Raw genomic sequence first — 13752 nt, 5'->3', positions numbered from 1 at the left:
ACCTCATGCAAATACACAATCAACCAATAAATCTCTGTGTTCACACACACACCCAAATGTTATAAAACATACCGGTTAGCTCCAAAAACTTCCACACGTCAAGAAATACAGAATACAAATAATGATAACTATGCATTCAAACCAACTAGTGTGAAATATTTAATTAAATCACTCAAATTATTTGTGCAAAGGTGAGCTTATACCTGTGCTCTAGTGAGTGTTTATGTTCTTCTAAAATGGATGATGGAATGTAAAAAGAAAGGAGAGTGCCCAGTCATCCCCACACCAAGGCCCCCCCGTAGCAGCAGCGGTAGATAGGACCCCCCCTAACACCCGCACGGTAGCAGATAGAGAACAACACCCCTCCGGTAATCACATCCACCACACAGGCCAGGGCCAGCAGGACCGCCACATGGCCCCCCAGAGCCAGAGAACAGGGAGGCATGGGAGGACAGAGTGCAGCTCCAGCCCAACCAGGAGAGCAACCCCCCTGCAGCGCCGGGAGGACCCAATGCGGGACCTCACCCCAAAAGAGCACCCCCAGCCCCAGATGAGCACCCCACCAACACCCAGGAGTTCTGAGCATCCCCCCACCCCAACCCCAGGCACGAGCCAGGGCCCCCCAAGGGAGACCCGCCACACGCTCCAGGCAGCCAACCACTTTTTGCACATTGAGTGCTGGGGCGGGAGAGGATGATGAACCCAGTGTGATGTACTACGCTCTGGTTCCAAAAATAAAGCCCAAAGGTTCTTCTATCTCTCCTCTCCCTGCCTCTTTCATTGCAGTGTTGCTACTGTCAATGTTTCTGGAGTTGCTCATGGTGAAGGGCACTCTGGTTTGGCTTTACTTGTGAGCTCCATTGACTGTATTTGAAAATGCATTTTTCTTATACAGTCAATGCTGAGCCCCATGATGAGTTTGATCAAGTGGCAGGGGAGGGGGCCGGCAAGACATGCCAGACCCAAATGTACTGTAAGGGGTTTGCTTGAAAACATCTGGCTGAGCCCTCCAACAAGGATCCCTAGACAAATGATTGTATACAGATTAATTAGCATAATCAAAAGTGAGTGTGAAATTTGTCTCAATAGGCGATTCTGAGGTGTGTAACCCCAAAATGACAGAGCTTAAAAGTTTCAGAAACTTAACTGATGTTTTCCTTTTTTCTCCAATTTTCCATACTAGGGTATTCCTGTATATTTTTTTATGAGTCGTACTTCCGGTACGTTTTTTTTTATTAATTTTTGATTGAAAGACATGTTTAAAAAAAAAAAAACCTTTGCCTTCCAGCTTAAACACAGTTTGACCTGTATTTTTTTTTTCTAAGCTGGCAGCATCCACAAGAAAGAAATGTGAACATACAATCTCTATTTTCTGGTAAAATTATGTAACTACTACCAATAAACTATTTGTTTTTTGTCTTAAATAATTCTGTTGTTTGCCATTTAAAATATTGCTTTTCAAAAGGTGTTTAAGGTCTTATAAATTTATTATAAATGCAAATTAAGGATAATTGAAGTTCTAGCAGTGTTTCTTCTCTAAACTATTGTCTGAGAGTTGTTTTGACAGAATTATTACATTGTACAGTATACACAACTTTTTTACTGGAGTTACCATCTAAGTCAATGAGATAACATTGACTGTTTGTCACGGCTGGAGGGACGGAAACCCAAGTGCAGATGGAAATCAGGCTGAGACTCAGGAATGCGCTTAGGAGGCAATTTAATGCTAACAGAAAGCGCCACAACGTGGGATCACAAAAACACAAAAAGCTCCTCAAGAGAGGGAAAACTGCAAAAGGCAAAAAAGGGAAACAACTAAGCTCAGAAAAAGGCTAAGGGACAAAACAGACCTCAGTGTCGGCTGAGTCGGAAAACCACGGACTTAACAGGGACGCACCGACACTGAGGACTGAGTAGCATCAACTTAAATAAGCATGATTGCAAAGTGCAGGCAGCTGTGCACTCCTCCACAGAGAAGACCAGGCAGGAAAGGGAGGGGCCATCCAGGAGGAGCGACAGCCGACCTGCAAATCACAGAGACAGTCAGGAAACAGAACAGAAGAAACACCACACTGTGTCATAACCCCCCCCTCAGAGTCCGGCTTCCAGACGGATGAGAAGGTTGGTCCGGATGTTCCCGATGGAATCGAGCCAACAGTCCCTTGTCCAGGATGTCCCGCTTGGCCACCCACTGGCGATGCTCAGGACCGTAGCCCTCCCAGTCCACCAGGTACTGCAAACCACGGCCCACTCTCCGAGAAGAGAGAAGTCTGTTGATCGTGTAGACCAAACCACCATCCACGACACGCGGTGGAGGGGGTGCCCCCCGCACGGCATGTAGGGAACTCTCCCTTGCAGGCTTCAACTTGCTCACGTGAAATACAGGGTGAATTCTTAAGGAGGGTGGAAGAGCCAGTTTCACAGCAACTGGGTTGATGAGTTTAGTGATTGAGAAAGGCCCTATGAAACGGGGATGCAGCTTCCGTGGCCCACCTTTCAGAGGTACATCAGTTGAGGACAGCCACACTTTGTCTCCAACCCTGTACTGTGGTGCCACAGACCGCCGGCGGTTGGCCACTATGGATAACCGCTCTTGATTTTCCATCAAGCGAGTACGAAACACCCTCCAAGTGCGCTGGCAGCGTCGAACAAAGGCAGCAGGGCCTGAAGTGGACACCATGCCCTCTTGATGGGGAAAGAGCGGAGGTTGGTAACCATAAGCTGCCTGGAAGGGAGAAAAACCTGAGGAGTTGACAAGTGAGTTGTGGGCATACTCTGCCCAAGGGAGCTGAGTTGACCAAGTGGAGGGATTCTTGGAACACATGGCACGCAACGTTGTTTCCAGATCTTGATTGTAGCGTTCCACCTGTCCATTAGTCTGTGGATGAAATCCTGAACTTAAACTGACCTTTATGCCCAAGAGGTTGCAAAACTTCTTCCAAAAGGCTGACACAAACTGTGGTCCCCGGTCAGAAACGATATTCTCTGGCAGTCCATGCAGGCGAAACACTTCCTTTGACACTACTGCTGCCAAGTCCTCAGCCGAAGGAAGTTGTCGAAGGGGCACAGCATGTGCCAGCTTAGAAAAACGGTCGATTATGGTCAGAATTACTAAGTTACCTTGAGAATCTGGGAGCCCGGTGATAAAGTCCATGGCTATATGAGACCAAGGTCTAGAGGGCACTGGGAGAGGCTGAAGAAGTCCGGCAGGGGGTCTCCGGGGAACCTTGACACTGGCACAAACAGGGCATGATGATACAAAGGCTCTAATGTCCGAGGACATTGTGGGCCACCAGAACCGCTGGCCCACTAAAAAGGCAGTCCGAGTGACTCCTGGATGGCAGGCCAAACGGGAGCAGTGACCCCACTTGAGCACCTGTGGACGCAGGCTTGAGGGGACAAACAGGCAACCGGCTGGGCAGCCAGCAGGAACAGAGAGGTTGTTAGTCACTGCAGTCTTAACCTTACGTTCCAAGGCCCAACGAGTCGTGGCCAACACTAAGGCAGGTGGCAAAATGGTGGAGTCCTGCGCAGAATCCACAGCTACATCATCCTGGAATTGTCGCGACAGCGCATCAGGCTTGATGTTCTTTGTGCCAGGTCGATAGGACAAGGAGAACCTGAATCTGTCAAAAAAAAGTGCCCACCGTGCCTGACGAGGATTAAGTCTCTTAGCAGTTCGTATATACTCGAGGTTCTTATGGTCTGTCCAAACGAGAAATGGCTGTCCGGCACCCTCCAACCAGTGACGCCATTCGTCAAGAGCCAGTTTCACTGCCAAGAGCTCCCTGTTCCCTATGTCGTAATTTCTCTCTGCAGGAGAGAGCTTGCAGGAGAAAAACGCGCAGGGATGAATTTTATTGTCAGACGCTCTCTGAGACAGTACAGCCCCCACTCCGGAGTCAGACGCATCCACCTCCACAATAAACTGTTTGCTGGTGTCGGGCTGAACTAGAATGGGGGCTGAAGAGAAACGTCGCTTTAGCTCGGAAAAGGCATTCCTGGCCCCCTCATCCCAGACAAAACGTGCCTTTTCCGAAGTCAACTTGTGCAGGGGTGCAGCAACGCCACTGAAATTTCTAATAAAGCGCCTATAAAAGTTTGCAAAGCCAAGAAACCTTTGAAGCTGTTTCTTTCCTGTTGGTGTGGGCCACTCTAAGACAGCATTAACCTTGGCCCTATCCATGTGAACAGAACCCGGAGAAATTACATGGCCCAGAAATGTGATCTTTGTAGAGTGAAACTCACATTTTTCTGCTTTGCAGAACAGCTGGTTCTCCAAGAGACGCTGAAGAACTGCCCGGACGTGCTGCACATGGGTCTCTACGTCAGGAGAAAAAATCAAAATGTCGTCAAGATAGACAAACACGAATCTATTAATCATGTCCCCAAGAACATCATTAATGAGACACTGGAAGACTGCCGGAGCATTGGTCAGACCAAAGGGCATAACTAAATACTCAAAATGTCCATTGTGGGTGTTGAAGGCCGTCTTCCACTCGTCTCCCTCTCGTATGCGTACCAGATGGTAAGCACTGCGTAGGTCCAGCTTGCTGAATATCTTGGCACCTTTCAACAGGTCAAAGGCAGAATGAAGCAGAGGGAGAGGGTAAGTATTACGGACAGTGATATTGTTTAACCCCCTGTAGTCGATGCAGGGGCGCAATCCACCATCGCGTTTCCCGACAAAGAAAAATCCTGCTCCTGCTGGGGAGGAAGAAGGCCGTATGATGCCAGCTTGAAGGCTCTCATGAAGATACTGCTCCATGGCTTCACGTTCAGGGGAACTAAGTGGGTAGAGGTGTCCCCTGGGTGGTTGAGTACCTGGGAGAAGATCTATAGAACAGTCATATGGTCGATGGGGAGGCAGAGCCTTTGCTCGAGTCTTACAAAACACCTCACCCATGTCGTGATAAACAGAGGGTACCTTGCTGAGGTTAGGTGACTCGGGACAAGGGGTACTCAGGGCTGAGGAGCGTGTAGTGGCAGCGTTTAGACAGTTCATCAAGCAAAAGGAACTCCAGGTTAAGACTCTACCTGAGACCCAGTCAATATGGGGCTTATGTCTGCACAGCCATGGATAACCTAAGATGACTGGAGGTCTCATGGACTCAACCACAAAAAAGGACATAAGTTCATTGTGATTACCGGATACCGTCACTTTCACAGGTACAGTACGAGCAGTCACTTTGTGGATTAAACAGCCATTGATTGCGTTAATATGTAGCGCCGTACTTAAGGTGTGAGTGGGAATCCTGAGTCTGTCCACCACTTCTTGAGAGATCAGATCTCCATCTGAGCCAGAGTCAATAAGAGCGTTAAACTCACCCTTTAGCTGATCATGTGACACCAGGAGGCTTGTAGGAGGTCGAGAGGGCGAAAAGGAGGCGGAGACGCGGCTCACCAGTTGCCCTCTCACTGGCGAGCCCTGGTGTTTGATGAACAGCTTCGGATGAAATGACCGGACTGCCCGCAGTAGAGACACAGACCTTCTCTCATGCGTCTTTGCCTTTCAGCTGGCGAGAGTCGGCCTGCACCAAGTTGCATGGGTTCAGAAGACGGAATGGAGACAGGAGAAGGGTTGACACTGGAGAGATGAGCAGGAACAGGACCCATGGGTGCTGGAGGAAGACCTGCTCCACGGGTGGTGCTGGAACGTTCCTGGAGTCTCTCCCTCATCCGTCGATCGATTCGAGTGGCTAAGTCGATCAACTCCTCCAAGTCCTCTGGAAGCTCCCTTGCTGCAAGTTCATCCTTCAGAGAGCCAGATAAACCCTTACAAAACACATCCACTAGGGCGTCTTCAGGCCAGCGAGTACTGGCAGCGAGAGTCCTGAACTCCACAGCGTAATCGGAAACAGATCGAGATCCCTGTGAGAGACGGAGCAGTTGGGAGGCAGCTGCCCGATGGGGAGTGGATGGGTTAAAAACAGTTAGTAGCTGGGCAGAGAAAGCTCTAAAAGTGTGACAGTGGTGTGCCCCCCGAGACCACTCAGCCAAACCCCAGCGCTTCGCTCTGCCAGTCAAAAAACTCAATGCGTAAGCAACTTTGCTTTCCTCGGATGGAAACTCGCAGGGGTTGAAGTCAAACTGTAGCTGACAAGAAGCAAGAAATGCCTGACAGTCGTCAGCATCTCCACCATACGGCTCAGGTGGTCCCAGTCGCATCTGTCGGGGCAAAGGAGTAGGTCTCTCTAAATGTCTTAAACGGTTATGAAGCTCCAACATACCCGCCATACAGCCACGCAAGTCCTGAGCCAAAGAGGCAAGTCCTCCATCAGACCCACTGTCACCATCTGCTGGAGGCAGTGGAACGTCACAAGCCTGAACGAAATCTGCTGGGTTTGACATGGTCGGTGCGTAATGTCACGGCTGGAGGGACGGAAACCCAAGTGCAGATGGAAATCAGGCTGAGACTCAGGAATGCGCTTAGGAGGCAATTTAATGCTAACAGAAAGCGCCACAACGTGGGATCACAAAAACACAAAAAGCTCCTCAAGAGAGGGAAAACTGCAAAAGGCAAAAAAGGGAAACAACTAAGCTCAGAAAAAGGCTAAGGGACAAAACAGACCTCAGTGTCGGCTGAGTCGGAAAACCACGGACTTAACAGGGACGCACCGACACTGAGGACTGAGTAGCATCAACTTAAATAAGCATGATTGCAAAGTGCAGGCAGCTGTGCACTCCTCCACAGAGAAGACCAGGCAGGAAAGGGAGGGGCCATCCAGGAGGAGCGACAGCCGACCTGCAAATCACAGAGACAGTCAGGAAACAGAACAGAAGAAACACCACACTGTGTCACTGTTTGAATTCAATCCATGCTTAAGTAAATCTCGCTTTTATTTGAAAAAACAAAACAAAACAGCATTAACAAAATACAAAAAAATATACATTTCAAGCAATGCACTGGAACATTGTGTTTACTGGCACATCTGCAGGGATTATAAGAACATTCTAAACAACAGACCATACTGATGTGTATATGATTCTACTAATAAAGAATGAACAAATTGTACAAAATGAAATGTAAGCACACTTAGGGCACATTTTCAATCCTCATCACCAGTTTACTACTGCTATGTACCGGTAAATTACTTTTGTAAACATTCTTAAACATTTTATAAAAGAAGAAAATACCTTTGTGTTTACAGATTTTTGTCAAAATCTATTGCAAAGTCTCATACAATTCAATAAAAATCTAATCTATTACTAAAAATCCCCACGTGAGAAGTCCATCTTTCAACTTTGTCAATTTAGAAAAATACCTGTAGTGCATAGAAAATATTTGTATTATTTGGAATTTGCTTTATTTGGAACAGTCTATATAGATTGATAATTGTTTTTTAATATATTCTACATCTTTTATAAGAAGGATGCTTTTAACTTGTCTGGGTGCTCACGTGCTAAACTAAACCATTATAATGTCAGCAGTGATAATAGTGTTATAAGACAAATGCTTCTAACATATGCGTTTTCTAATGTGGACTTTAAAGTATTGATTTGGCGTAAAACCTTTTTGACATACTTCACAAGTAAAAAGCTTTTCACCGGTATGGATTATGAAGTGACTATTTAAGGCAGAACTACAAGAAAAACTTTTTCCACATACTTCACAATTAAAAGGCCTTTACCCTGTGTGAGTTGTTAGATGCAATTTTAAGCTACCATTAGTAACAAAGCCTCTTTCACATATTTTACAAGTAAAAGGCCTTTCACCTGTGTGAGTTCTCATGTGAACTTTCAATTCACTACTTTGAGTGTAACATTTTTGACACACTTTACAAGAATATGGCATATCAGTTATGTGTATGCTTGTATGGGTTTTCAAATGACCCTTTTGAGTAAAATCTTTTCCAAGTGCGTCACAGGAATGTGAGTTCTCCTGTGAAGGAGAGTCCATCTGGACAGTCACAGCATCACTAATTCTGATCTTAGTGTTTGCCTCCAGAACAGGGTTCTCTCTTGGTTTTGGTTTGAATTCCATCTTTTCCTGGTCATCCTCAGTGACCATGAAAGAATCATTTTTCTGCTTCAGTTCAAGCTGTTCTCCTTTGATGCAGACCTCCTCCTCTTTGATCTGTGGAAGCTCTGGTTCCTCTTCAACCAGACTGGAGCTCCTCTCCTCCTTCCAGAGAAGCTTTTTAGCTTCATTCTCCTTACAAATGTGTTTCTCTGAGAGGTCTGCAGGAACAAAGAGTTGTGAGGAAACTATGAAAAACACCCTAAACATTAGATGTTGGGATTCTGTTCCCTAACAGACAGAAATGGTAAATGGTCTATACTTATTAAGGGCTTTACTACCTTGTTAAAAGGCTCAAAGTGCTTTACAGTCACAGTCTCTCTACTTAACAGTCTCCAGTTAGTTCTACTTTACACACATATTTATACACTGATGCCAACCAGAAGCAATGTGGAGTTTAGTGTCTTGCTCAAGGACACTTCTACACATGTGTGCAGAGCGGGAACCAAACCAGCAATCTTCCGATCAGAGGATCGATCGCTCAACTTCTGCGCTACTACGTCCCCATGGAACACAAATCAATGTATAAATCACAGCATTCATTCTTATTATCCAGAGTATCGTGTCATTACAGCTGCTCTACCTTCAATTCACAAAAAAGAAAGAGCTGACTGTTAGTCCACAGAACTTTACTCGTCTACCTGAATTTAAACATTCATACAACAACCACATTTATTCATTGCCAACACTGTTTTCTGGACATTTTATTGTTCAATTCGCCATTTTGTGTATGAACAGGGGCGGTTCTACACTAACTTTCTCCCTGGGCAAGTAACCCCCTCTGGTTTGATTTTGGTTTGTGTTTTGTTTTCATGCAAGAAAACCTAATATAAAATAAAGTTATAAAAAAAATACACCTAACTTTTTAAACATAAATATGAATAAAAACGGACAGGAAAATGAATCCAGAATAAATCAAGTTCAAATTTAAACAAGTTATAATATTTATCTCCATAAAAATATATTCTGTCAAAATTATACTACCATGAACATGCTGGAGAACAAAAACAAAGTCTGGAAGTATAATCAATAAAAAATAAAATCATTCCGTTTTCTTTTCTCTTTTGACTCATTTTTAGCAATAAGTTTATTTCTGCTTGGTGTGTGATGTCCTGTGTTTGTTTTTGTGAAACGTATCACGTATTGATTTTTTTTTTAAAACTTGTTATTGTGAATATCATTTTTAGGTCTTATAAACCATTAAAGACTAAATCCTAGAACTCATCACTGGGATTAATTCAAAATATTTAGAATTTTCCTAATTTTGTGCAACACCAACAGTAAAAAAACCTCCAAAAACCTCAATCCATATATAAACAAATTATCGATTGTTTATTTATGATCTCAAAAAGTGAAGATGTTTTACTGCCTGCATTACTTGCCGTCAAAACAGGTTACTAACACCAACTAAACGACGTGCATACGTAAAAAATACATTTTGTATGGAAAATGGTGGAAGACATGTAATAAAAATGTCTACAATAGACAATAAAGAATGACATTATTAGCATAATCGAGTAATAGGGGTGTGCATTGGCAAGAGTCTGGCAATACGATACGTATCCTGATATTGTACCGCAACACATTTTCTTTCTTTTTTATTTAAAGTTTGACTTAGAAAAAACTTTACCTGAAATTCAATATGTCTTCCATTGTAATAAAATTGTAAAATTCAATTTATTTAATAATCGCAATGGTAAGCACTGCAACTGTATGTCATATATAAGTTGCTTTTACCCAAGCAAATTCCTAGTGCTTTTATTTTGGTAACTTAAAATATATAAAGGGAACAGTCAACATTGTCTGATTTCCACAACAAAATATTTTCTAGTATAGGAAAAAAAAATGGAATGAATGTGCCTTAACCAATAAGATTCTAAAAGTATGATTGAGTAACCAACGTGCTGTTTATTTTCAATATTGTTTAATGTAGCTTCTCCAGTACTTTTAAACACATCTGGAGCCTAAATGGTCCTTCAAAAATAAAGGGGAGGAAAAAAACTACCGCAAATATTTCCAGAAACAAAGTTTGATGATGAGGCAGCGTGACAGGGTGAAGGAAAGTTGCTTTAATGTGGCTAAGGTGCTTTGTTTACATCACAGTCTGCACTGCAGCTGCAACTCCGCTTTCTCACACGGGGATGTAAACTAGTAACGGTCATCACCACAATGTCGGCCTTTTTTTCAGAGAGTTGTACACATCCCTCTGATCCATCAGGTCGCTAAACTAGAATCTATTGCTGGGAGGTTCTGCAGAACTTTGGCCCGCTTTGCCGACAGCACTTTGGGCGATGCTACGTGCATTAGCCGCTGTGAAGCTGCAGTGTTTCACTCGTTCTCATCTGAGCCTCTAAAAACCCCTGCAATCTGCATTTTTATATGTTGCTGGCAGCATCGTCTCATAACAACAAAACAAGCTGTTTCTTGCTTCGGTCTGGTAGTTGTCTTCACATCAGTCTCCTTCACATCAGTCTCCTGATTCAGGAGCTCTCCCTCCTGATTATTGCACGGCTTTTCTGGTTGCTCTTTGGTCTGTGGAGGTTGGTCCAGACTGGAGTTTCTCTCACGGTTACAGATCAGCCATATGTCCCCAACTCCTTACAGAAAGGAGCAGAACAAAGTTAAATGTAAAAAGGCAATTATCTGCAAAGCACTAGCACAGAGAATAGAAAAAATCACTCCTCACATAATTGACTTCGACCAAACTGGATTTATCAAAGGCAGACACTCGGATGACAATCTCCGAAGACTTGTTAATATAATAGATTTTGCCACCATTAACAACCAGGAAATGTCCATACTATCACTGGATGCTGAAAAAGCTTTTGACAGAGTAAACGGGAAGTTCCTTATTGCCGCCCTCCATAAGTTTGGTTTTGGAGAAGCATTCATCAAATGGATCAAAATATTATATCACAACCCCAATGCATCAGTTAGAACTAATAAACAGACTTCAAACAGGTTTTTTCTTGGAAGAGGAACCAGACAGGGTGACCAGACAGCCCACTCTCTCCTTCTCTTTTTGCTATATTCATTGAGCCTTTAGCTGCAGCAATAAGACAGAATGAAAGCATTAAAGGAATCAAAACTAAACACAGCCATCATAAAATTAGTCTCTATGCAGATGACATATTACTGTTTTTAAGTAATTTACATTCTGTAAATGAAACGGCAACAATCATTAATGAATTCTCCTCTATATCAGACTATTCCATTAATTGGAATAAGTCTGTTTTATTACCACTGAACAATAATGCGGAGCAAAGACTCACAATACCAGTTAAATCAGGAAATATCAAATATCTAGGTATCAATTTTTCCCCCAAACTATCAGAACTGGTGCAGCTAAACTACACCCCATTACTGAAAAACATACAGGACGATCTAACACGCTGGACCAACCTGCCTCTGTCCCTTATGGGCAAGGTAGCCACGGTAAAAATGAAAATCTTACCCAAAGTTAATTATCTCTTTTCAATGATTCCCACACAACCGCCACTAAAATGGTTCAAAACATTAGACTCATCCATATCAAGCTTTTTATGGAACAATAAACCTGCAAGAATTAGTCTAAAAACTTTAAAATCTGCAAAAAGCTGTGGAGGATTAGAATTACCTAATTTCCACAAATACTTTCTTGCAAATAGATTACAATACATCTTAAAATGGTTAAAAAATAATCCAGAAACCAACTCATGGTTAGACTTGGAACAGGCGTTATGTGGAAAGATCAACCTGTCAGATCTTCCATTTATTAGCCAAACAGTTAAAAAACAGGATTGTTTCAAAACTATTAATATAAACGCCACTTTAATAGCCTGGTGGGAATTTCTCAAAATATCAAAATCATCAATTCAACCGTGCAAAATGACACCCATCTGGAACAACCCAGACATCCTCATAAACAAAAAAATTATCCACTTCCCAGCTTGGCAAGCAGGGGGCATAAAACAACTAGAGCACGTAATTATTGATAGAAGATTCATAACTCCCCAGGAACTTCAAGACAAACATGGAATAAATAACTTCTTGGAATATCAGCAACTTAAATCAAGTATTACTAAAAAATTTAAATACAGAGACAACGATTTAAAGCTACCAGATGTAGTTACCACTCTGATCAATTTCTCAATGAATAAAACTCTCTCCAAAATATACAAACTTTTATGTAATTTAGATAATAACATTTCACTTCCGACAACAAAATGGGATGCGGATTTGAGCATCAGCACAGATGAAAGCTTTTGGTCAGAACTTTGTCTAAACACCTTTAAACTGACAAAAAGTCCAAATCTGCAGCTAATCCATTTAAAAACCCTTCACAGAATTTACTACACTGGACAGAGGATGTTCAAGATGGGTCTCAGCAACTCAGACATTTGTCAGCACTGTGACAGTAATCTACCCGACAATTACATGCATGCACTGTGGTTCTGCACGCCTGTCCAGGCTCTCTGGCAGCAGGTATGTGCCGATTTATCAGTCTGGCTTAAGGTTTCAATCACAGCTTCACCGTCACTTTGTGTGCTTGGTGACATGAGTGCCATCGATGTAGAAGGAGGATTAGGCTCTATCATTTTCATAACTCTTTGCATTGCTAAAAAAACTATTTTAATAAATTGGAAAAGCAAGAAAAATATAAATATAAGTCAACACAGAAATCTGCTGCTTGATCAGATCAGCTTGGAAAAAATGTCAGCCCAAGGTTCAAGTAACTTTGAAAGAATTCGGTCTCTCTGGTCTCCCATAGCTGACTCCATGACTTAGGGGATGGGAGGGCCTGGTAGTTGCTGCTCCTTGCCCTTCTGCCGTGGGCCGGGGTGGGGGCCGGGGCCTCCGGTGCCTGGCGGGGGGTGGTGGGGGCTCCGTTGGTCGGGGGGTCGGGTCCGGCGCCGGGGTGGGGCGGGCTGGGGCGCTGCGTGGTCCTCTGGGCTTGGGTGTGGGGGTGCGTGGTGGGGGGGTGGGGTGGTGTTCCGGCTTGGCTTGGGGGGGTGGTCCCTTTGCCTGTGCTGGGGGGGGTTGGCGGGGGGCGCTGCTCGGGGGGGGGGGGCCCAGCGGCACTGGATGGGCTTCCCATCTGCGCCTGGGGCTGGGATCAGCCCTTCCCTGGCTCTGGGGCGGGACGGGACAACCCTCTTGGGGCCCCCGGGCGCTCTGGGTGTCATCCGCTTCGGCTGCGGGGTCTGGGGTGGGGTGGGGTGGGGGGTCTTGTCGGCCCTGTCCTGTGGGGGGGCATTCTGGGGGAGGGGGGGGGGCCGCTATTGGTACGGGGCAGGGGGGGTTGACGGGTCGGGGTCTCCGCTGAGGCCATCGGCGGTTTCCCCGGCCGGTTGGCTGCCTCGGTCCCGTCGAGGCCTGACCAGAGCTCTTCTAGGGCCGGCGTTTGGGGGTGGGGGCCTGGGCTTGCTCCGGGGGTGGGCCGGCGCTTTCTGGCTCCTCTCCCTCTGTGTGGGGTGGGTGGTGCTGGGCCTGGGGTGTCGGCGCCTCCGGGGGTGGGGCCCCTGGGCTGGGTGGGCCTGGCCCCCTTGCTGGGGGGGGGGGGGGGGGACAGCTGTTTGACCACCGGGGGACAGTCTACCAGCTGTCCCCAACTTACCCCCTTCCTCATATAACCTCATAATAGGGTGAGGGGGTGGGGGGCTTAGCCTGCGATGAGCCTTGGGGGGGGGGGTTTACTAGGCAGTGGCCCCCCCTCCTATGGTTGCCGTATGGAGTGGGCCCCCCCTCTTTCG

The 13752-nt window shown here is 45.2% G+C and overlaps 1 protein-coding gene across 4 annotated transcripts in view; it reads right to left on the bottom strand.

Moving 5' to 3' along the window:
- Positions 1–6424: 6424 nt before the first annotated feature.
- The window catches only part of LOC105356162 (trichohyalin), a 37877-nt gene continuing 30549 nt past the window's right edge, over positions 6425–13752 (bottom strand). For 3 of the 4 annotated variants that reach the window (XM_020711320.2, XM_023965623.1, XM_023965624.1), the window contains one exon: positions 6425–8181. In XM_020711320.2, coding sequence (XP_020566979.1) covers positions 7628–8181 — 554 coding nt within the window. In that variant the 3' untranslated portion in view covers positions 6425–7627. Of the gene's footprint in view, positions 8182–9927; positions 10618–13752 lie in introns of those variants that run through there. The other variant, XM_023965625.1, reaches the window with a different exon arrangement.

The sequence above is a fragment of the Oryzias latipes genome, chromosome 17 (genome assembly GCF_002234675.1).
Source record: "Oryzias latipes chromosome 17, ASM223467v1".
Taxonomy (NCBI): domain Eukaryota; kingdom Metazoa; phylum Chordata; class Actinopteri; order Beloniformes; family Adrianichthyidae; genus Oryzias; species Oryzias latipes.
Note: the sequence above shows the minus strand (reverse complement) of the source record. Positions and strands in the feature narration are given on the sequence as shown.